Genomic DNA, 26154 nt, shown 5'->3' with positions numbered 1-26154 from the left:
AAGTTGCCATCTTGTATCGCACAGACTAAGAAATTACCTGTTTTTAAATTGCTAGTAAAGAATATTTTTTTTAGATAATTTGGCATAATTAGTTATGCTATTAAAAAGCTTTTTTCATTTATTTATTCAAAGATTTTCAGTAAAGGAACTATTTTAACTTAACCTCGCATTTTATAAGTAATACATACTGTCATATTCATACTTTAACTTTCTCAACTATAACTTTATGTTACTAAATTATGTAAAGTGACTGTGATACAACTACGGCAATATTTATTTTAATGCATAAAGACTAACTTTCAATATATTTGTGCAATTTCGATTACAGCTATATAATTACTTAAATATGCAATGCCTCCCTAAGCCATGCCACCAAAACAAAGGATCACAATGGAAATAAGAGTTTTCTCTTTTTTGTGTCATCCTTGGTTTGGTGTGCCTGTCATGGCTATTGATAATATCATGTATGTATAATGTTATTTACTATACATGTTGTTTATTTTAAATGTCCATGTATGTGCATTCCTTTCTGAAATAAATCTATCTATCTATCTATACTCAAAATATTTGCTGAGGATACCAAATCAACACCCACGAAGACAACTCTCAAAAACTACAAGAATAGATATTCGAAACATGCAACAGGTAAAACACTTGGCATTTACTATTTAGCGCAAAGAAATGAAAATTCTTATTCTTCTTCCATATACTGATCTAGTCTCTTAATAGCGCGAACTATTATTATAGTTATAATATATATATATATATATATATATATATATAGCAGTAGATCCAACTTAAAATTTTATGTCCCACATAATGGTGGTTTTACAGCAGCTTCTTTTTATTATAATGGTATACGGGATTGGAACATGCTTCCAAATAACATCAAAGACACAGAATCAAAGTATGTTTTTTAGAAATTAGTCAAAACTCACCTCTTAAAGGAGATGGAGAAGTTTGAGAAGTCTGTCTTTTTGTATTAATATTTTTTATGTATTAGACAAATATAAGTGCGCTTTCTAAGAATACGCACAATTTTTATATACACATGTAGTTGCTTTGGTAATTTTTAAATATTCCTTAACTATTTGTATAATTGTGTGGTATATTATATAATTATGTGATACTGATAGTAGTTTATTTGTGATGAATGTCATATATTAATTTAATTCATCAGAGTATATCATATACTATTATATAAAACTGTTCACTAAATCATTAAATGCCAACTTTAATACCTTAGACATGGACCCCGTTGGAAATAAGCTTTTGTACTTGTGCAAATCTTTACGGGTTATCCTGTGCAATGTTATTTATTATGTTAAACTTTATTTGGTAAAACTTTATTTGGTAATAAATTAGATAGCTTTATCATTAACACCAGAAGTAATACTTGTTTTAGTAGATCTAGTATTATGTATTTCATGTTAAACTTTCTGTAATATAATTTATTAGGACTCTAAATATCATGCAAATACAATATGTGATTTATCTTATATTGATGTAAAATGTACTGTTATTGACATAATGCAAGAATAAAACTACTACTACTACTATAACTTAGCTCAACAAGACTTCATGACGGTAACGAACATAACGTCTCATGATAATATCTAGAACTAAACTAATATACACATTTGTGTATCAATGGTGTCGGTTGCAGGCCGCTAAATTAAGAGAGCCCTGAAGGCATCCGGCTTAAGAGCTGATAACTCTCGAATGGGCAGTAGGTTCAAGTCATCCACAATTCTTGGAAAGAAGGTATAGGAAAATGTCTGGTCTGTGATACGCTCCTGGTACAGTCGGTGGTGGCCTCCGGTCCCTGAGTAGACCTTGAGAGATCCTTGACGGCGTTGATGTCTACAAGGTATTCACAAGCTTGTATATCATATGCAGCCTGATGTGTTTACGTCGCTGTTTTAAGGTCATCCAGTTGAGGTCTTGGAGACGCATTCTGAGGTTCTTTGACGAGTAGTCATCGCAAACGAAGCGTGCTGCTCTGCGCTGTACCTGCTCGATAGATTTAGGGCATATTTGTTAGGGTTCCAGACAGTTGAGGCATTTTATAGGATAGGTCGGACCATGGCTTTGCATAAATCTTTCTTAACTGGTGGCGTGCATTCCTTGATATGCCTACATGGACGTATGTGTCCGATTTGCCTTGCCTGTTATATCGCCTGTATGTTGGTCCCAGGTGAAATTCTTTGTCAGTGTGACTCCTAGGTATTTGCTGGCGTCAACTTAATCAAGAATGTGTCCAGGGAGGAGGTTCTGAGTGTAGAGGATCTTTATGTTATCCTTATAACATAGACTTTTAAGGGGTTGAAACCCATCTGCCAAGATTCCTCCCATTTCCCTTATGCTGAAAGATCTTCTTGAAGTCTGCATCTGTCTTGTTCAATGATGATGACTTTGAAGAGCTGTCGTCAGCAAATAGCTTCGCCGTTGAGGAATGTAACACCTCAGGGAGATCATTTATGTAGACCTATAATAGCAATGAGCCAAAAACTTTATATTTGCCAAGTGGTACGCCGGAGAGAACACTGGCTGTCTCTGATTTTTCATCGTCTAGAACGACTTGCTTGGTTCGGTTGAATATGATGAGCCTGTTCAAAATGAGGAGCATCGTCGATATGATGAGCATTGTCTCACCATATTGGTGAGGTACATGTATGATGCACATTGTGAGTACGGTGCAAGATATGAAGCATCATCGATTTAAGGTGTGAAAACTGAACGAGATGAAATCAGACGATAAATGGAAATGATTGGAGAAAGTATGGAATTGAAAAAAGGTGACTTTTTAAGGAAAGGAGGGTAAATGAATCACTAAAAGGATGAGGCAAAAGTTAAGGAAACGTCTGTTTGAGAAAGAATGAGTGTGGGTTAAACATTGAATTTGAGCAACCAAAGGTCTGCCTTCAGTCACAAACATCTTTTTGCAGAACAAATCTCAAATGTGAAGCGTGAGCAGGCGAAGAGGGATGAAAAAAAGGGAATAGGTAACAAAATGAAAGGACCATAGAAATATCCAAACGTGTATGACTAGTAAGGGGGAAATACAACATATAATACGACTAGAAAAGAAACAGTGATTTGTAACCTGATCAGTTTTTACAAAACATTTTTTTATGCACCGTTGGGATGATAAACAATATGGCGGCTTGAACTGCGTATTTTATATTTATATAAAACAGTATGTTTGTTTATAAATATCGTTTAGATTTGAACGTAATAAATTGTCTTATCAGTATTTTGCAATTTTCATTGATGTAAGCTCTCCAAGTTTATTCAATTAAACCAACTATTTCGGTGATTTGACCTAATATTTATCAGTAGACGCGAGTTTTCTTTTTAAATAGCACTGCACGGTATTTTCCAAATACTAATACCACGACTTTTCACCTTTTAAAATATACCAAATGGCAATGTTTGAATTGATAAAAGTTCCTTTCACTTGAATAATGTTTTTGTCTTCGGCGTCATGCCATTCTGCATTGTTGGTTTCGCCTCTGCACCTGGTGTCTTGTAAATGTTATTTGACAGTTTGTTGTATATAATGCACCAGTCAGTTGTAAGCACGGGGGTATACAGGGGATAGGGAGGGAAATAGGGCTGTGTTTTTACCATTCAGGTGGCCCCGCAATGCCGGGTGAATGCGGTGGTTCTGTCTTCCCGCGCAAAAATAGCAGAAAATGGTCTTTGGGAAGTCCACCTAAATGGCTGCCAATGAGTCTTTTGATGATTTTTTTTACTATGACAGACTTGAGAGAGGGATACACATGAAATGTCAAAATGATGAAAAAGTACCCCTGATCGCTCATTATTGTAGCTAGGTCCCGTGGGTGCGGGGGCATTTGACGGGGACTTTACCAGCAGTTCAAAAACCCGCTTGTGGGGTTTTTACCCGGGCTTGGCTGGACTGTAAGTCAAAGTCTCTGCTATTCCCCGGACATGGGGGGGGGGGGGGTTTACAATTGACGGGTGCATTATTGTACTGAGCAACAACATGTGAACTCATAATTTGTATCCTAATCAGATAATTGACATGTTAGTCAACTATTGGACATCGCAAGTAGGCGTAGCAATTAAATCAGCCAATAAAAATGCACATTGTGCGAACTCTGAAGCATCGATGTGATATGGGGTTGTGGGAGTTAAGTCAAATTCTTCAGTAATCAGATATTAATATCACTGCAAAAACTGATGATTACAATTATTTAGCAAGGAAGTTCTTTTAGGAAAATAGGAAGATTATCACAACTCTGTCGTGTTCTTTTTAGGGAAAAATACCATACCCGTTGTCAATCATGGAGGAAACACTACTCAGATCATTTCCTTTTGTTATTAAAAAATGTTTTTTAGGGTATGAATCAATTGGGAAAACACCACGCTTTAAAGAAAAAGACACGAGTTTTAATGAAAAACCCAGACATAGAATATATTGTTTTATTTTGATAGCATGTTTTATAACAGTAACTTAGGGTTTTCATATTAAAATATGTAGGTTCTCATTATTTGTTATTGTTTATTTTTGTTAAAAATGCAAATACTAAAGATCTCAATCAACATTCTGGGTTTTCTTCATATTCATTTGCAAAATCGCTTTGGGTTTTCAAACCAATGATAGGTTTTACGAAAACCTGAGTTTTATTTTAGATTGGAAGGTTTCCACAAACATCCATTTCATATCCAAAGGTTTTCACCATAAAACGAGTTTACCAAGTCTTACCAATTTGTTTATACAGAGGCCCAGAATGTTCAAGAAACACAAGCAAGAGTGGAATCCTCAGAAGCAACTTCGGAGTGACCCAGAACAGGTGAAGAGGTTGACAGATGTTCTCAAGTGTCGCTCTGAGCATGACAAGGCTGTGGCCAAGACAGGATGGGACAGCTACCAGAAAGAGCTGGTATTTTTTGGTGTTGTTTTTTTCTGCCTGTAATACTTTAACTATTTAACTAGTTAATTTCAAATTACTAATCCAGAAAAAATCTCTTACCCTATCCATCACCTATATACAAATTTTTAAGATAAACAATTTATTAAAAGACTAAATTATTAAGCATGTGATGCTTAACAACAACCTTAAAATTTGGTAAATGAACTACTTAGGTGATACTAGCAGGCAATTTGTTCCAAAGACACAACCTTAGTAACAGAATTACTTTAATCCCTAAATCTTTAACTTTGGGAATAGCAAAGTACTCCTTTTTCTTGAACTATAGGTATAAATTTTGCCTTTGGAAATAAATTTTCCTCCCATATAACCTGGAGCCAGACCATTTTTACCTTAAAAAGAAATTGTAAAGTTGCTACAACAGTACTTACAAGTGCAAGGGATGCAAATATAAAAAGGAGTCATATCAATGCTTATATACCAATGTAACAGTTTACTTCAACCCTCTTAGCATTGGTTATCATGAGCGTTTTGGTGTAATGTTGACCATCTGATACTGTTAAATTTTAACAAATTGATAACTTAACTGTTTGTATTAATATGGATGGTATCATTTGTTTATATTCAAACATTTCAAGGCTTGTGTTTAAATTTCCATCAACATGCATTGTTATCTATTGCTAGCACAACACACAGATGTTGAAGGGCCTTTTCAAGAAATTGGACCCGGCCGTTATGAAGCCTATCGGAGAGGTCAAGGGCGAGGTCCAGCTCTCCTTTAAATATGATTTCAACAACGAAATGCTCCTGGTGAAGATCATCAAGTGTCGAGACCTTGCAAACAAGGACATTCGAGGCAAAATGTCCAACTTCTATGTCAAGGTGAGCTCTTTTATTGTAACATTGCGGTTAATCTGTCTTTATCAAAATTTCATTAATTTAGTTAATGCAGAAGCTTAAGCTGTAAAATATATTACTTTTTCATTTAATTTTTCAATTTTGTCTGTTTGGTGAATAAGACTGAGTTAAGATTTACTCAAAAAAAAGAAAAGATTTTATGCAGAATTATGTGTGTGAAGGGTTGAAACTGATGTATGTAGAGATATATGTGTAAAAGCTTAAAACTGATGTTGTTAAGAGTTATGTGTGTGAAAGGTGGAAACTGATGTTGTGTAGAGCTATGTGAGGAAAGCTTAAAAGTGATGTTATGTAGGGTTATGTGTGAGAATGCTTAAAACTGATGTTGTTAAGAGTTATGTTTGTGAAAGGTTGAAACTGATTTTATGCAGAGATATATGTGTGAAAGCTTAAAACTGAAGTTGTTATGTGTGTGAAAGGTGGAAACTGATGTTGTGTAGAGCTATGTGAGGAAAGCTTAAAAGTGATGTTACGTAGGGTTATGTGTGTGAATGCTTAAAAGTGATGTTACGTAGGGTTATGTGTGTGAATGCTTAAAACTGATGTTACGTAGGGTTATGTGTGTGAATGCTTAAAACTGATGTTGTTAAGAGTTATGTGTGTGAAAGGTTGAAACTGATGTTTTGCAGTCATGTGTGTGAAAGATGGAAACTGATGTTATGTAGAGTTATGTGTGTAAAAGCTTTAAACTGATACTGTGAAGAGTTATGTGTGTGAAAGATGGAAACTGATATTGTTTAGTTATGTGTGCATAGGTTGAAACTGATGTTATGTAGAGCTTAAAATTGATTTATTGTAGAGTAATGCATGAGGAAGCTAAAAACTGGTTTTGTGTCGAGTTATGTGTGAGAAAGGTTGAAACTGAAGTTGTGAAGAGTTATTTGTGTGAGAGCTTAAAACTGATGTTATGTGTGTGAATTGTGAAAGCTTGAGATATGTTTTAAGAGCATCATATTATCACATGTAAATTTTTAACTACCTGGTAATTGAAAAAAGATTTTTGAGGAGGAAGCTGATTATCTTTCTTAATCTTTCCATTGATTTGGCTTTGAAATATTTGACAAACTTGGCCATGTTAAATAAATATTTTGAACTTTTTTTGCATTTTTCCAACTTTTTGCAAGCTTGTGCCAATTTTGACCCCTGACTGTTCCATTCTTCATTTCCAGCTGGAGCTCATGCCCGACCCCCTAAACCAGGGAGAGAAGAAGACTCAGGTGTCACAGGGCACCAACTGTCCCCGATTTGACGAGATCTTTGGTTTCCATGTTGCAGAGTTTGCCCTTGGTATGTTCATGTAATAATTTTGTAATGAACTGATTTCCTGTGTTAGGAATTATTGATTTATTCTAATAAGACTCACCTTGGCTCTTGGTTTGAATCCTATTTGACTTCTACAAAATTGTGCCAGTAACTGTACACAACTAGATAAATAAAGAAACATGCAGGAAGTATTAGACTGCCTGAAAAGAAAAGGATTACTGTATTTTAGAAACACTATGATAGGAATATTTGGGCATTTTTTTTGGCAACCTGAAAAATAAAGTATCAATTTTCGATTCAGGTGAAAGTCGTTTGTTGGTTCAGGTGTGTGAGCACAGCTTGGGGGGAAGTGACGATGTTAGAGGCGAAGTGATCATTGCACTGAATTCTTTCTCCTTCCACGAGTCACCAACGTTCACTGCCTGGTATACACTCAACATGGAGGTTTGTATTGGGTTTATGATGGAATAGGATGCGATAACATTGGAGACTTGAGAGGGAGGGATTTTTTCGCCCATAAAGACTTATTGGCTATGATTGTGAAATTGATTAGTACAACATAATCCTCATCCTTATAAAGCTATCTGGCACGAATGTAAGAAATGGAGTAGTCACTTATGACAAGTTGTATCAATATGTAAACAGGTACCTGTACATTTGAAAGCAGCAGTAAATTTAATTACTATTGTGGTTTTCTAGACTGACTTGAGTATCTCTGGTGACCTGGATGTGAGTGTGGCCTTCCAGACCCCCAACACCCTGCTGGTGACCATCCATGCAGCCAGCAATCTCGCCCCACGGGACAGAGGTGGGGCCGCTGACCCGTTCGTCAAGATCGCAATTCCTGGGCATGATAAGATCCACCAGACCAGGGTAGGAATGTTTGTGTTCTTTTTCTTTGATTGTAGAGGTCAGTAAAAATATATATTGGTTTTAATACTTATGAAATCTTTTAAACTCATTAACTTATCTATAAAGTTGATTGTTAAATGATCAGGGCCTGTAAATCTGCCCTAAATCAGTCACCTCATCAGTAAGTATCTTATATTACCCAATGAAAGTAAAACCTCACAAGGCAGGATAAACTCTTTCAAGAAGTCTTCAAATAGTTGTATTAACCTACAAACCAAACAAATGGATATTTAAGAGCAAAAAAATGGAAGTATTTTGATAAAAGGTAAACAAGTAGAAGTAAGTATCATTGATATTATTTTATTATTTTTTGGAAATTCATCAAAGTGCTTGTAATTTCACAGTCACTGTGCAATGAAGTTCAGTGGGGCCCTGTAATTGATTGTAAGTTATGAATTGTACAGAGTATTCCATCATTTTGAAATCTATAACTTATGATAGTTAAGGCTGTTTGTGGAAGTATTTTCAACATTGGCTGACATGTTTTGCCAGGTGTTAAAGGGGACCCTGAACCCAGTCTGGTCCGAAACCTTTGAGTTTCCAGTGCATGAAGAGGAATTTGAAGACAAGTGAGTTACTAGTTACACACATATATATATATATATGAGAAGAATTAAGAAGTGCTATATGACGCTGTTTCAGTCTATAGAAGAATGTGGTTATTGTTACAAGAGTGACTTTAATCAGAACACAAAGATATATAGAACAATTAAACTAGCAATAGAATCATATAACCATTTCATGTCCATTCTAACTTTTGCACGACTATGATTGTGTTGCAGGTACATTGTATTTCATGTGATAGACAAGGACAGGAGTTCCAGCAATGATTCCCTTGGCCAGTGTATTGTGGAGCTGAAACACTTTAACCCAGAGACTGGCCTCAACGGCACCTTTGAGCTGGCAGACCTGGTTTGTTTTGTTTATGATGATGAAATTCCAACACTATATACAAACCATTTAAAATGTTAAATAAATGAATAATTCAGTGAAACTTGGTATAGCTGCTTGGCCATCTTGGTTGAGATCCATGCTAGTGTTACAGGGAACTAGGGTTCAAAACCAGCACCTTTATATAAGGGTTTTCAATATTCAACCTGTAATTAATCAAGTAAGGTAACTGTGTTTGCATGTAATACAAATTATGGCTCTTTTTTATTTAACTTAAAAAAAATGCATGTAAGCAGCGTGGATTAATCAATATCTCGGCATCTACATGAAGTATTGCATTGAAGCTTCATTCAACCATCCAACCTGTTTAACTTATCAAGTCAGAGAATTATGGCCATTTATAAATCAACTTAGGAATTATGGTCAAGGTTTTGCTTGTAAGTAAATTCTGGTTAAAATATGTGAAAATTTCCAGCGCACTTCTTTTTGACAGCTCTTGTTAATAAACAGGCGCGTAGGAGCTGGGGCCACAGGGGCCGCACTTGTGGCCCCAATAAATCTGGCTAGTAACGGCAATGGGGCCGCGAATATTTGATACCGATTTTCTGAATAATCGTATTTTAAATAAAGCTACGTGCACATAGATCAATACCAGTCTGACACGATATTGAATAAACAGGTCACTATATTATAATTAAACCTGTGACCATCTAGCTAATTGGCGTGTGAATGGCGTGAAAACAGGCGGCAGATTATTAAAGACGAGTTAGTGGAAGAAGAGGCAATAAGACAATAAATATTTGTATCGTTTTTAATGTGTCAAAACTGTAGTTGATTATGATAATTGCAATTAATCGTTAAAATAGAATTGCCATTAAATAGCCAGCAAACTCGTCACATTAAAGTTTGACTTTAAAATGGACGTTCCAAATCTGCCTAAAAGTTTTAAATTTCCAAAGAGATCTTTTGGCACTAAAAAATCTGAACACGGGGCATTCAACTGGCAATGGTTCCAAAGTCACTCGTGGCTTTACTTTGAAGAGGTAAACTGCGCTAATTTGTTATTTAACATACATTGTGAGACTGCACAAATATGAATATTTAAAAGTAAATAAATACTGGCGTTTATAAAAGTTTATGATAGCACAATAATTAACATATCGCTGTTACTCATAATGTTATTTTAACCGAAAAAAGGTTTAGATCTAAACATGAAAATAAAACCTGAACTCACTGGAAATTGAGTCTTTCAATGCTTAAAATTAAAAAAAAAATCTCGACTGGAGGGGACACCCCTCCCCAGCCCACCCCTTCCGCGGCCCCAATGTCAATTTCCTTCCTACACGCCTGATAAAGTTATCTTCCCATCTTACTGCTCAGATTATATGACACAGCCATAAATAAAAGAAAATACCCCATTTGTAAGAACATTTAAAAGTGTATATCTTATATTACAGAGAAACAGCAATCGTGTACGAGCCCGTGTTTACCAGAATCAAGTAGCCCAGGAGTTCAGGGAATCCCTAGTTGCCCACTCTGTTGCCCGGGCTCCACACTGCATCTTCAAGAAGCATGCTGGAGGAAAGGTTGGTATACAGCTGTTTGCGTTTAGGATAGTTCACTAGCTTATCACCACGGCTGGCCTGGGCACAATGTGAGTTTGGTTGGAGGGCACAAGAAACTGAACAAGACAATTGGGTTTCCTCCACAGCTTAAGATCGCACTCTCACATTTACAACAGTGATCAATAATGAGTTGAACACTTAAAAAGATATGTGCAAGGGAGTTAACTGAGTTATGTATATCAATCTAAATATTGCAAGAGTAGATTCCCTTGTATCAATGTTGTGCTGAAAATACCAGATATATTAAAAGTTTTTAGATTTCTTTTTGCCAAGCAGCTGGTTTTGTCGTTTGGCCTAAATGGATTTTTTAATGTGTTTCTTTAACTATGAAGGCTTAATATGTTAGAAATGAAGAAAAAACCCATACAGCCCTGGTCAAATTACATTTTAACTGAGATGCATATTGGAAATAAAAGTGTTATGATTAATGAGTGTTTTTTTTCTTGCAGGTAAGTCAAAAGGATACATATCAAGTAGTTTTTTTGTATTTTTGTATGTAAATTGTATATTTTGATTTAATGTATTCTAAAAATAATAATGTTAAAAAGGTCATTATAGTGTGTATTTATTACCAAGATAAAATGCCTTGGGGAGGATCATCTTGTTTCTTTTCACTTCTTTTGAATCATTATAAAAAGTAAACAAATTGGAGTGTAGCAAGAAATGAAAATGCAATGCTTTTTAAACCCTTTTTTGTAACTGAAAAGTAAACACATGTGTTAAATGCTTGCCCTGGATGCCTTACAGCCAGTAGGCTTTGAAACATGTTATAACATACAATGTCCCAGTGTCTTAATAAATGCAAAATGTTTAGAAATAGCTTGCATATTTGCAAAGCATACAAGTGTATCATAAAGATAATACTTTTATCTGATATTTCATACAAAGGTTTATTATTATATGACCATTTGCTTGCTAAGATTGGCTTCTGTATTTCAAATGCAAGCTTGTTGCTTGAAGTGGAAAATAGATAGAAAATACTAAAATTATAAGGGTTTTTTGTCTTATCATTTCCTGACATATTGGTTTTACGTCAGTACAGGCAAGTGCCTCTATAATTTGAAGACTATCTAACAGAAAAAAAAAATGGGCCAAAAAAGGCGCGATCCGCGAATACATCCTTTTGGATAAGGATGTGATTTCTTTTTTTAACAGTTTTTCCTTGATAAGTCAATTGCTTTTATTAATTCTGCAACTCATAGATAATAGTTTATCAGATTTTAATTTAATTACCGCTGAAGTGAAAATTGAATAAAATTAGTGTATATCAGTCAACTACAAATGTTTCAGCCAATAGAAGCAGAGTTTTGAAGTGGATCATCTTAACAACTGATGACAGAAATTAGTATTTGCTTTCTTATTGGTTTAATGTTATAACACTTGACCTAACAATTTCCTCAATACTTCAAAAAAGTTTATATCCTTTTCATGCATTGAAAATGAAAATTACCATTTCAGCAGGTTTTTTAATTTAGCAATGGTCCTATATTCAACAAAACATAATGTAAATTATATTAACAGACTTTGGTGATTATTTGCATACCCTTCAATTTTGAAATTTTGCGTATAAATATGAGAAAGTAGGATATTAAGTCCTGCATAATAATAACAATTAATGTTTGGGATCCAATAATGAGAAATAGTAATCATTTGATAATTTTATTTTTTTTAACAAATACATCAGGGAGAAAAGTCTAAAATCACAATTGTTATCAAAGTTGACTTCTGTTTTACAAAGTCTTTAATTTGATATTCTATTTAAATTGTCAAAAACATGTATTTTGGGAAATAGGAACAACTATAAAAAGTCAAGAAAGCCATCAATATAAAAACTAAAATAAAGACTGATATTATAATAAAAAGGTAGGTGGGGCTATTTTAAACAACACTTATAGTATCTTGGGAACTCCCAAAATTTTAGAAAAAAACATTTATATTTTTTTTTGCTTTTGTGGAGGAATAAATTGAGTGCAATTTCAAATGAGTAAATTTGAATAAAGGATTTAATAAAGTGTCGTATGTTGTTTCATCTGTAATAGAGCTCATCAGTGGTTTCAGATATAACTTAAAGTCATGTCATTCTCTTTTTTCTTTTCACCTTTTTCGCCAACTTAAATTTTTATAATGTATAATGACATTGTAGGTATGATTTAAAATTTAATCATGACTTTTATATTCCAATTCATATTAGGAGAAGCTGTCTCTGTGTGAAATGTCTCAACGGTGTATGTTACATGATATGTCGACAGTGTTCAAAGTCATTGACATACATCCAGAGTTTTGTTCACGCAGATTCCTCACTTGACTAACGCTGAATACGCCGTTCGAGAGACCATTCAAAACTCCCCCTAAACCCTTGGTAAAACCCATGACACTGCTCAATTTTTGTAACATTTGACACCCAAAACTTCAGTTTAAAATCTCATAAAATCACAGAAATACTACTCCAATACAAAGACCATTTGGCTATTTCCAATGCAGTCTTTTATCAAGCTATCACCCTTTTTGTGTAGTAATTGTTGGCCAATTGTTGAAATCAGTTAAATAATATTTGTATTGCATGATGTTACAGAACGCCACAGTAATTAGTTCAGTTTGCGGTAAACAAAATAGTGATTGGTAAACAATGGCTCGTATTGTTTTTGTGCACAAGACAAATCGCAATTTAAATATGAGGTATGCAGAGTGGTTTTAAGATGTAATATCAATTACATGGGCATTAAATATGATATTCAGTCCTCTCATCATCTCAGAATGACACAAGAATAGCTTCGTGAAATTCTATACAATTTAGGGTTTTGTGAAATACTATTAGCTACCCAAACCGTGAACACTGTATTATATGTATGAAGCCTGTTTATCCAAGCTATATCAATGTTGTAAATTTTGATAACATCTTGTCTTTTTGTTAAATCTTTCGTAGGTTAGGCCATTGTATCTTTTTTAAGTTATTTGAATACATTATCTTTTACATTAACTGTAGCTAATCTGATTTTAGAGTCATGATACTCACATTATTATCTCTTAATGAAGAAAAAAATATTTAAGGTGTCATAAAGCTCATTTTATTATATGCCTTGTTGTGGTTTATAGAGATTCATCAGTGAAATAATAATGATTTTTCACTGTTTCAATCAGTGAAATAACAATTTGATCTTTTTCTATGTATTCAAAATTAAGCCCACTTTCACATCCAAATCAAACCTCGAGGCACACAGGTCTGGGATATGTGTTCAATAACCTCATTTTCGATGATGTTTTGTCCACATACAATTTCGCAGGCTTTTCTGAAAGATCATTTTATATCCTTTTCAGGTGTATTATAAACAGAAAATTGTTTGTTTCAGTGCAAAATTGCAATACATTTCACTTCATGAACACCAAAAGTAAATATTTTACTTGTGGGCTACTTGACTCTTATATATAGATTTTGGTGCTCTCTGTGAAATATAGTGCTATTTGACACTGAAACAAACAATTATCATCTATATCATTAATAATTTTCGGTATGTTTATCTATTATCTAAAATCTGTGCTAATGCTCTGAGGACAACTATACCATGTCAATATTCTGATAAATCTTTTTTATAAGGTTGTCTATTTTTCGAAGGAAAAAGTAGAGGAATGGTGATAGCCTTTGTGTCGTTATCGGCAAAAAACTTTAACCATGGCCATTACTCAAAAACCATTCAAGAAATGAACACATGTTGCCAGTGACACTACGCTCATGTATGAAAAGGCCCATAACTCTTGCTTTAATATTCGTCCAGCTATGCTTCTTTTACTTAAAAAACAACAAGAACAGACAAGTGTTTGGCGTTCACTCCAAAGCTATGACTCTTGTTAAAACTTCAGGCCAAAAAATGGAACATAAATTTAAGAAAAAATGGTGCTCTTTTTTCTTGAACTGGATTTCTATATTGAATAGTGATATGATAGCACTATAATACAATATGATGTAAGTTCATTTGTAAACAAATCACCCAAAATGTTGATAACCTTGCAAAATTGTACATACATTTGTTCCTCATCCTGAAATTACCACCTGTTTACAAATGGACAGTATTTATGGGCGGTTTAATTTCAAAAAAGAACACTTAAACAAACTGTTCATTGTTTTTGACCAAGGACTCGGGTGATAATTAAAGCCCCAAATTCAGTGAGTGCATCGACCTTAGCAGCATGGAACAGTTGTTTGATTTTAAGCAAGGGACCGGGCAGGGTCAGTTTTTGGGCCCTTTAACATTTTAAAACTGGCTTCACTGGGTGGTCTTTATTTCCAAATCCGCTCACAATTCCTTCATTTTTTCCAAAGAATTTGTGACAAAAAACAGCTAATATTTTCTTGATTCTAATCATTTTTTATTCTTTATCTGATAAAAAGATATACCATAGTCTAACCTATGTGCATAGTTTAACAAGCGTTGATTTATACCCAGTCTGCGTGATCATGGCTGTATTTAAAATCGAGTGAAATGAAATCAGTGGGCTTTTTAACACTCCACACAATTAGAGTTTATTATGATTATAACTCTTTTATGTGGCCGGTAATTTAGCCCGGGTTTTAAATTTGTACACAAATGACTGTCAATCACGCATTATCAAATATGACCATGAATGTCTGGAGTAAGAGAAGAAAATACATACGATATAAAGGAAAGGAAAATTAATAATGGAAAAACGACATTTCTTCAGACTGGTTTTCTCTCTTTTTTCTGTAATTTGAAGAAAAATATTAGTCATAGGTGATTATGATATATTGGGCTAGAAAATTCCTTTATGAGTGTAAGCAGGTATTGAAAGTAGAGGTATGACTGACAGTGAATTGTTTAGGTATTTATGGTAGTTATTTTTATTTATTTAATTGACATTAATTGTCGGTTTCACAATTCAGGGTCATAAGCTATGCAGTCAAATTGCACAATTTTGCAATGCAATATTATTTATTGGCATTATTAAAATTTTATGTAATTCCGTTTTTCACCTTAATTTCACAAATGAACAATATCATTTGATAATAAATTATGTACTTCCCCAGATACTGGTTCAGTTCTATGTATCATACCTTTTCTCTGATTTCTTTTAATATTTAATAATAAAATTTGATTTTGATAAACAGTTATTTACATTCTTTCAAAAAACTTAAATTTCAATGTGTTCTTTATAACTGTTGTAATTTCTGTTATTTTGTCATATCATCATCAGAATGTTTTATTATAATAATATTATATTTTAATATATTCTAACATTATTCATGTACTATGTGTTCAATGTCTTGTGTCATTGCAACATTGTGTGTCTCTCATGGTGGTCTGACTGCGAGGCCTTCATTGGTTTAAACATTATTTATTTTGTAACACATAATATACATAAACAACAATACATTATTCAAGGGGTGAATGCAAAAAGGTTCTAAGTGACATTAGATAAAGAAGAAGATAGAACCTTTTCGCTTTCTACCCTCGAATATACAAGTCAAGGATTGAGGAGAACGCCAAAGGCTTTAAGGCTTTTAAGGCTTTCTTTCTTGAACATTGTTCTATTTTGGGCTGCTCTTGTCCTAGTTCCATTATAATTATGTACAAACCCTTTTTTTGACTATTAACAATTTAACTGATCTAACTTATTTTTATTTCAGATTGTGACCGTGACGTGTAGGAAGGCTCGGGCGAATGGGAAGATCCGGATTGTTGATGGCATACCTATATACTAGTGCCCGAGATCACTCTGAGGCTAGGGGAAGGGGATACAGAATAGTGTCCGAGGTCACTCTGTGGCATGGGGATGGAGATAGAGACTTCTTTAGATTGACTACTAATTTTAAATAACATCTTATTACTAGCTGATCAAACAAGTTTTTTTATAACTTTCTGTAACAATAGTAATTTGTCAATAATTTGCTAAGAAGCAATCTCTTTACACAAAACTACAACAATCAAGGCTGATCCTTTAGACTAGGAATTTTATTTCTACCAAAGTATGTCATTTATACATGCAAGTACTTTTGTTTTCTTGTAATATAATGTTTTTTTCATTTTTTTTGGTGATTATCAAAAATGTTGTTTGATTATACTTTATGAAAAAAAGCAATTATCCTTAATGCATTTACCCTGGTTTATTTTTTTAATTATTTCACTGTTCATTCTGAATGGAAAAGAATACTTTTATAAAAATTATGTTAAATTAAAAATGTTTAAATAAAATTTTTAAATTTAAAAAATAAAATTGTTCTTACAATTGCAATTAAGACCTCCACCTTAACTGTTATCAAAATATTATGTTGTCTAGGATCTTACATTATGAACTTGGATGTTGAATTATTTATCATATATTTTCAGAATGTTTCTAGAAATCTGCATTTGTCATTGATTTTGCATTTAAATCTGTGATATTTATTTTCATCTTTATGTAAGGATTGTTTAAACTGGTATTTACCAAACTGCTGGTCAGTTGTATTACTTGCATTCTATGACATTATTTTTAGATTTATTGACATACATGTATATTGTATATTACTAACATTTATGACTGTGAAAGTTGAAGTTTTTTTTTACTAATGATTAAATATATTATAATGTGGTTTAAGTATGACTTGTTTTTTTATTGCATTTATATAAATAGTTGTGTGTAGCTTAAAGGGGAAGGTTGATGAAAGCTCTTATTCAGCCCTGCAAATTTACAAAACACTTCGATAAAACTTGAAGGTGATAAAAACAATTTTTGCCATATTTTTCAATTTATTAAAATTTGATTGAAACAATGAATGTGGCTGATATCTGACTTAAAACTATATTTAAACTACATAATGCTGGGTACAAAATGCTTGGGGGGGGGGAGAGAGAGAGAGAAACTGTGTTAAGACTTACATTTTTCCTCCTTTGCTAACTTTGTAATAGTTTTTACTGTTGTAGTATTCTTCAATTTGTTGTACATTTTATACTTACAATTAATTTGATCAATCTAGTAAAACTGGTTACTCAACTGGTTATTGCATAAAACATTTAAACAAGATTATAGCAAGTACAAGTATGCAATGTATGCAATTGCAGGGATTTGTGTGCTCAGTGCAAGATGGTTGTAAACTGTATTGAAGAAGAAGGTGTTACAACAGTCTGGCATTAAGCCCAAGGATTGATGCAGTTTCAAAAAGTTTTTACATGAGAGCAAAACAACATCATTATGGATTCTTTAAAAATGAAAAATAGTTACTAATTTCTTATGATGTATGTAAAGTAGTTACTTTATGTATTTACATACTTTTTGTTCGATGCACTCATACTTAAAATATATTCTGTAACATTTATCTTCCTGTCATAAACAGTATGTTATGATTATTGCTGCACATTTATCCTCTGATTAAAACAAAATCCAATCTGTTGCCAGAAAAAATGTGATATTCCCCTATTATAAATACATTAAAAACATATTGTCATCCTAACATATACTCTCAGTCCTTAAAGGTTATAATAGAAAGGTAATATTTCAGAATAGAGAGGTGTTATTTACATGTTAATGTGTCCATACATTTTCTGAGCTGTTTGAATAACACATTTCTTCTCATTCTGGTGACAATGAGGACAAATTAATTGAAACCTGTTACTGATTCCACTGATAGTCTTCACACAATGTATTTTTTTCAAACAAACACTGACTTTAATATGAAAAAATCAAGTCTTCCCTGTATTGATTCAGACTACTGGCTCCAGAGGGGTTTGAGCGACTTTTGACCACTGACCCTTGGCTTATTAACTGTCAAATGTGGATACTGAAACAGCATTTATTATGGGATGATATCTGTATATCAGAAGCAAAATCAGACTAAAATCAGACCTTATCTGAGGCCAACAATCTTGACCAAGTAGCTTGTGGTCACTTCACACAGTAGAAGTTAATCAACCTGCTATTTTATGATAATGACACTAAATTAAATATGACGGTGGACTTCTGACATATACCCTTTTGAGAACGGGAACGTTGAACGTCGTGTGTCCGGGGTATTTTACGCTGTATCTTCACAGTGTTGGTTTACTAGTACATAAAGGTTCCGGCGTACCTGCCCAGGGACTTGGCTGCTGGAGCATTGCACGCATACACAGACTGTCATACCTAGGCCAAGACCTACCATTATGTGAAACAAGCAATACCCAGAAGACAAGTTCCGAGTCACTCCGTATCTTTATTTCTATCGCATATTTTACAATTTATGAATTCAATTTTCTTTACTAAACTGCTTGTTAACAATCGTTATTATTTTTATATGTGATAACTGATTCTGTAATAAACGGCATTTTCCTATCATAACTCGTGTTGTTGTTGTTGTTGTTGATAGCCTTTGTTGGTGTCGTGATCCGTTGTCGTCGCTACAATCTTGCTAGATAGTGTGTATAGTTCATAGCACTGGTCCACTGCAAAATGTTACATTAACTGAGATATAGACACTCATTGAATAAATTAATTAAACTGAAGCCGTTTAATCAGTCAAAATAATAGTATTACTATTATACTGCTTCACGTTTTTTCTATTGCCAATTTCAAGGGAGTGGGGGGGGGGGGGGAAACCTCTGTCGCCAACATGCACCAAGTAAAAACACTACTCTTGCGACTGTCGTACCGTTTTTCCATTTACTCGTACTCAAACATGGATAGCGCTATTCTACAATGCTTAATCACTTAATACAATTACAAAACCGATGTTGCAATATCAATGAATATCCCGAGCCAGATATCGCGGTAATCTGGGGATCGCCTCATCTGTTAATGGTGTTTCGCTGTTCAAGGTACGCAAATACTCACTCCGTCGTTTTCTCCTAGCCGAAATGTTTACCGCTGATTGATACCGAAGTAATTTCGCCCCAAGAAACACACGACTTATCGGAACAATCATAACGATACCCCCATCTCTTCATTATGAGAAATAAATCTAAAACGTTTTTGATTTTACATCACTTAAATAAAAACATTATCAAACAGTTGATGGCTCGTTACAATTCGACTTTTTCAGTATTCAATAAATGCACAGGTTCAAAGAAGATTTTTAATTGAAAATTCCTTTTTTGATTACTTAAGACTAACTTCAGAATGCATTAACTAGTTTAATTACATGATTACCTTGATAAAATGAAGTGTCTTTAAAAACAAATTGAGAATTAAGACGCACACAACACTTAGGTAAAAACAAATGAACAGTATTCAGCCCCAGGCAGTAAGATAATGAATGCACCTAAATTTCATAAAGAAATTTGCAATTTGTTTCCAAATTATTCATCATTTAAAAACGTAATTTTTTCATCTTTTTAAAAAACAGTTTTTAGCGCTTTATTCTCAAATTCAGTCGGCAATCACCGAACCTTAATTGAACATCAAATGAATACACGAAGTGACATTTAAAGCTTAAACAAAAGGACAGCCGAAGGGGAAAGCCGAAACTTTAAAACAATGCGTACCCATTAAAGGCCTGCGTTAAGTGCAAAATACCCGTAAGTTATTTCGGTATGCTTTTGAGTGCAGACTTGGGGCGGTATATTCAAATATGTTACACAATAACGCGTATTTAATACCCTCTGTTTAATGCAATAAAAACGATGAAAATAAATGTTTTATCAATTGTATTCGATTCACTAGCTTGACAAATTTTGCCATATAATATATACATATATAAATATAAATTTGTATATGCAAATAATGAGCGATTCTTTAAAACATATGAAGCTACTTCTCTTTGTATTTCTATATAAATGCTTTGTTATTGAAGAGACTGAAATAGTTTGAGAATATATTTAACAAAAATTACACGTATGTATCGGAAGGACTTAAAATAGTATATGTCTTAAAGCAATATTCATCGTATATTTCGATTTTAAAATAAGAGAACGACCTTTTCGGGAATTATATCCATTGCAAAGACACCAAAAATACCCTGCACCCTGGCAGTGTTCTCGTAAAGAATTGTCAGAAAATTCTAAATATGAAAGTATTTCAAGATATTTTAGGGGTCGTCGATGCGTGTTCACTGAGACAAGAATCTGCCTTTACGTTGCGATACATCTATTTCCATATTTAGAAAATCAGCAGACAACTTCATTACGGCTGAGGAGAATATTTGTGGAGAAGTAATTATAAATATTAAAATATGATTAAATATTTACACCTATTTATTTTTCTCACTCCCTCTAAATATAAAGTTTTTAATAAAAATATTACATTTCCTTTCCGAGATTTTTCAATTACTAAACATCTTTTTCAAAAGTTTCAACGCATATTTTAAAAGTTATTTTTCTATTTAGGATTTCTATCCGAGCATGTCAAAATGGAAACATTCAGATACACTTTAAGTATCAAAATACAATACATATCACAAAATCTACAAATCTTACACAATCTGTGACAAAAATCTTTCTTATCTGGTCCATGTCGCTTAAATCATTTCAAAATTCTATTGAGTGTGGCATAAGCCATCGTATCTTGACAACATATCATTTAATATTCATGATAACGCTTCTTGCTGAGAAGTTTTTCGATCTATATTTTTTATTGATTTATTAGTTCTGTGACTTGCCATTGTACGAGAAAATATCCATAATACCCGATTGTTCATTTCTGTACTTGCCATTGTACGAGAAAATATCCATAATACCCGATTGTTCATTTCTGTACTTGCCATTGTACGAGAAAATATCCATAATACCCGATTGTTCAGTTCTGTACTTGCCATTGTACGAGAAAATATCCATAATACCCGATTGTTCAGTTCTGTACTTTCCATTGTACGAGAAAATATCCATAATACCCGATTGTTCAGTTCTGTACTTGCCATTGTACGAGACAATATCCATAATACCCGATTGTTCATTTCTGTACTTGCCATTGTACGAGAAAATATCCATAATACCCGATTGTTCAGTTCTGTACTTGCCATTGTACGAGAAAATATCCATAATACCCGATTGTTCAGTTCTGTACTTTCCATTGTACGAGAAAATATCCATAATGACCGATTGTTCTGTTCTGTGACATGCCATTGTACGAAAAACATCGATATTATTCGATTGTTCAGTTCTGTGACCTGCCATTGTACGAGAAAATATCGATATTACTCGATCGTTCAGTTCTGTGACCTGCCATTGTACGAGAAAATATCCATATTACTCGATTGTTCAGTTCCATGATTTGCCATTGTACGAGAAAATATCCATATTACTCGATCGTTCAGTTCTGTGACCTGCCATTGCACGAGAAAACATCCATATTACTCGATCGTTCAGTTCCATGATTTGCCATTGTACGAGAAAATGTCGATATTACTCGATTGTTCAGTTCCATGACTTGCCATTGTACGAGAAAATATCCATATTACTTGATTGTTCAGTTCCATGATTTGCCATTGTACGAGAAAACATCCATATTACTCGATCGTTCAGTTCCATGATTTGCCATTGTACGAGAAAATGTCGATATTACTCGATCGTTCAGTTCCATAATTTGCCATTGTACGAGAAAATATCCATATTACTCGATTGTTCAGTTCCATGATTTGCCATTGTACGAGAAAACATCCATATTACTCGATCGTTCAGTTCCATGATTTGCCATTGTACGAGAAAATGTCGATATTACTCGATTGTTCAGTTCCATGACTTGCCATTGTACGAGAAAATATCCATATTACTCGATTGTTCAGTTCCATGATTTGCCATTGTACGAGAAAACATCCATATTACTCGATCGTTCAGTTCCATGATTTGCCATTGTACGAGAAAATGTCGATATTACTCGATTGTTCAGTTCCATGACTTGCCATTGTACGAGAAAACATCCATATTACTCGATTGTTCTGCTGTGTGAATTGCAATTTTACCAGAGAATATCCCTGTTCTCTGACGAGTGTGTTCGGTTCGGTGACTTGCCATTGTACCAGAAATTATGTGAAGTAGACATGATATGATATTATATATGGAAATATAATGCAAATTAAAAATGAAACCAAATAACATGTTTCATGACAATTCAAAAAATTGATGGAAACCCCAGCGACCCATACCCCAAAACAGACACTCGTTCATTAATAACGGCCGTCTTATCAGCGAGATTACGCTACCATATGGTAAGATCCAGAATGCCTTACGACACCATATGGTAATATCCTGGATGCCGTACCACACCATATGGTAATATCCTGAATGTCGTACGACACCATATGGTAATATCCTGAATGTCGTACGACACCATATGGTAATATCCTGAATGTCGTATGACACCATATGGTAAGGTTTAGAATGTCGTACGACACCATATGGTAAGATCCAGAATGTCGAACGACACCATATGGTAAGATCCCGAATGTCGTATGACACCATATGGTGAGATTCAGAATGTCGAACGACACCATATGGTATGATCCAGAATGTCATACGACACCATTTGTGAGATTCAGAATGTCGAAGGACACCATATGGTAAGATCCAGAATGACGTACGACACCATATGGTAATATCCTGAATGTCATACGACACCACATGGTTAGATCCAGAATGTCGAAAGGCACCATATGGTAAGATCCAGAATGTCGTACGACACCATATGGTAATATCCTGAATGTCGTACGACACCATATGGTAATATCCTGAATGTCGTTCCACACCATATGGTAAGATCCTGAATGTCATACGACACCACATGGTAAGATCCAGAATGTTGTACGACACCATATGGTAATATCCTGAATGTCATACGACACCACATGGTAAGATCCAGAATGTCGTACGACACCATATGGTAATATCCTGAATGTCATACGACACCACATGGTAAGATCCAGAATGTTGTATGACACCATATGGTAAGATCCAGAATGTCGAAAGACACCATATGGTAACATCAAGAATGTCGTTCGACACCATATGGTGAGATTCAGAATGTCGAACGACACCATATGGTATGATCAAGAATGTCGAACGACACCATATGGTGAGATTCAGAATGTCGAACGACACCATATGGTGAGATTCAGAATGTCGAACGACACCACATGGTAAGATCCGGAATGTCGAATGACACCATATGGTAAGATCCAGAATGGTGAACGACACCATATGGTAAGATCCAGAATGTCGTATGACACCATATGGTAAGATCCAGAATGTCGAAAGACACCATATGGTAACATCCAGAATGTCGTACGACACCTTATGGTGAGATTCAGAATGTCGAACGACACCATATGGTTTGATCCAGAATGACGTACGACACCATATGGTGAGATTCAGAATGTCGAACTACACCATATGGTAAGATCCAGAATGTCGAACTACACCATATGGTAAGATCCAGAATGTCGTACCACACCTTATGGTAAGATCCAGAATGTCGAACGACACCATATGGTATGATCCAGAATGTCGAAAGGCACCATATGGTAAGATCCAGAATGTCGAACTACACCATATGGTATGATCCAGAATGTTGTACCACACCTTATGGTAAGATCCAGAATGTCGAACGACACCATATGGTGACATCAAGAATGTCGTACCACACCACATGGTAAGATCCAGAATGTCGAACGACACCATATGGTAACATCCAGAATGCCGTACCACACCACATGGTAAGATCCAGAATGTTAAATATGTGTGAAGCTAGTGTTAAAAAGTATGAATATATAAATATAAATGTGAATATATACTATATACATTTTAACTGCTTAGATATATAATTCGGATATTTTCGATCGTTCGATATGAAGCTCGATAGTAAGATTACCATGCCCATGACTTGTATTGCAGAGCAATGCATCAAGATCACATTATTATATTTGTTATCATGTTCATGAGAGCAATGAACCGTTTTCTATAATACCAAATTGAAATTCAATCACATTAGCGACGTGCGCCGTTTTTAAGGATTATTTCTTAGTCACAGACTAAATGTGTCACTTATTTCAAAATCCTTTGTTTCATTTTAATATCCGTATAGAATTGAAAAACTCACACAAAAACAACTCATGGGATAGGGCAGAAATGTATTTCGCAACATTTTGTAATCTACGCGTAAATCTGAAATGCCGTGTAATTTAATGGCTGCATATTTTTGGATTTGCATTCAAATCGCACAATAAGATCTTTATAGATAGGAACAATCTTGAGCGATAATCAGAAACCCCTGTTGGGGACCACATTACACCCAGACCCGGGTTTTATCCCCGCCCGTCGGCCACTGGGGCTGTATTTTTTCAAAATCGAGGCCTTCCAGTTTGTAGAAGAATACAACGATCTGATTGGGCAATACAAGCGCGATGGCGCGAGATATATTCAATATGGCGGAAATTGAAATCCGCCATATCTAAGTCAGGGTATTTTTGATCTGAAACATCAAACAAGGTTTCTTAAATCTCAATAAATTAAGAACAATATGCACTTGACACAATCAACACTAATGTGCAACACTAGAACTAAGCTACTTGAATTTATATGACAAATGAAACAATTGGATGTTTGTTGTCATATAGAATCTTGCATACTAAATTCAACAGAGAGATTCTTAAACGAATACTTGTACTTAAAATATAAAGACAGGGATGTCTGGAAAAGAAACACCAACTAGCCCGGTTTTGCTTTGTAGACACACGTCGTCCTACAGCTTGGCGCAAAGTTATACCTCTTTGTGCTGTACCAGCGAACTCACCAGCTTATAAAAACATCCTAAGAGCTTTTATAACTACTCATATTTGAGATTGAGATAAGAAAAAAAAAGCTGATAAGATGTTTGATAATCAAATATTGTGATCACGATTTACAATTTAGATTGGTAATTACACACCAAGTTCTGCATGCGACTTTCAAGAGCTCGCTGTGTTTACTGCCAGTTAGGTTTTTTCTTCATTGCTATTTGGACGTCAAATGAATACAACAAAAATAATACAAAAAAAATCTCTGACGTATGGGAAAAGAACAGAACTCATTTGAAACAAAAACAGGCCATACTTTCTACGTTAAAATGCATTGGTAAAATGTCGGCTTTCGGATCCCTGTACAACAATGAGACTAAATATCGACCTTCGGTTCACTTGTACGAAAATGGGACTGAATGTCGACCACCGGTTTACTTGTACGAAAATGGGACTATATGTCGGCCACCGGTGCCCTTGTACGACTATGAGACTAAATGTCGGCCACCGGTGCCCTTGTACAAAAATGAGACTTAATGTCTTAACTTTTTCCCCTATCAATGACAACGTCTGGGACTGGCATTGTCATCCTTCACGATACCTTCGACAAAAGGACGTGCCAACGTCTAACGCCCGAGAATGATAACTCGACGATATCTCGCCGTCGACGTACATCTCTCTGAATGTTGGAAATTCCAAGGACAAGTCTGGAAATGCCGTATCGAAGCTGGTGTTATTTAGGAAATGGTATATTCATCAGGTGATGGCTATCGGAAGGTTCGCGTGGAAATCTATAAATTCCCGACGTGATTGAGTGCCTTATCGCGGGCTAACTTATCTTGACAATTTTTGCCTGACGATTATGCCTCGCTGTCAGCTTAAGCCGAAAATATGACGCAAAATCTGATGAAATGGATGAAAATCAGATTAAAGCTGTGAAGCGAATACCTATCTCATCTTTAAACGAGACTGTTGAGTTATG

General features: G+C 34.5%; 1 protein-coding gene across 1 annotated transcript; it reads left to right on the top strand.

Annotated features, from left to right (window-relative positions):
- Positions 1-3144: 3144 nt before the first annotated feature.
- LOC128217568 (synaptotagmin-10-like) lies at positions 3145-18811 on the top strand. Its single transcript, XM_052924779.1, has 10 exons — positions 3145-3199; positions 4752-4913; positions 5586-5783; positions 6989-7106; positions 7384-7526; positions 7782-7955; positions 8487-8563; positions 8777-8906; positions 10343-10471; positions 16149-18811. The coding sequence occupies exons 2-10, from the start codon at positions 4761-4763 to the stop codon at positions 16221-16223; spliced, it is 1197 nt and encodes a 398-aa protein (XP_052780739.1). The 5' UTR covers positions 3145-3199; positions 4752-4760; the 3' UTR covers positions 16224-18811.
- Positions 18812-26154: the final 7343 nt, after the last annotated feature.

Source organism: Mya arenaria, chromosome 14, assembly GCF_026914265.1.
Source record: "Mya arenaria isolate MELC-2E11 chromosome 14, ASM2691426v1".
Taxonomy (NCBI): domain Eukaryota; kingdom Metazoa; phylum Mollusca; class Bivalvia; order Myida; family Myidae; genus Mya; species Mya arenaria.
This window is presented reverse-complemented; position numbering and strand designations above follow the sequence as displayed.

Excerpts from the sequence above, each read along its gene's own strand:
- LOC128217568 (XM_052924779.1), top strand. The coding sequence starts at position 4,761 with ATGTTCAAGAAACACAAGCAAGAGTGGAATCCTCAGAAGCAACTTCGG. Across the intron at positions 7,107-7,383 it reads TGTTGCAGAGTTTGCCCTTG|GTGAAAGTCGTTTGTTGGTT; the intron begins GTATGTTCATGT and ends TTTTCGATTCAG. Across the intron at positions 8,907-10,342 it reads CCTTTGAGCTGGCAGACCTG|AGAAACAGCAATCGTGTACG; the intron begins GTTTGTTTTGTT and ends CTTATATTACAG.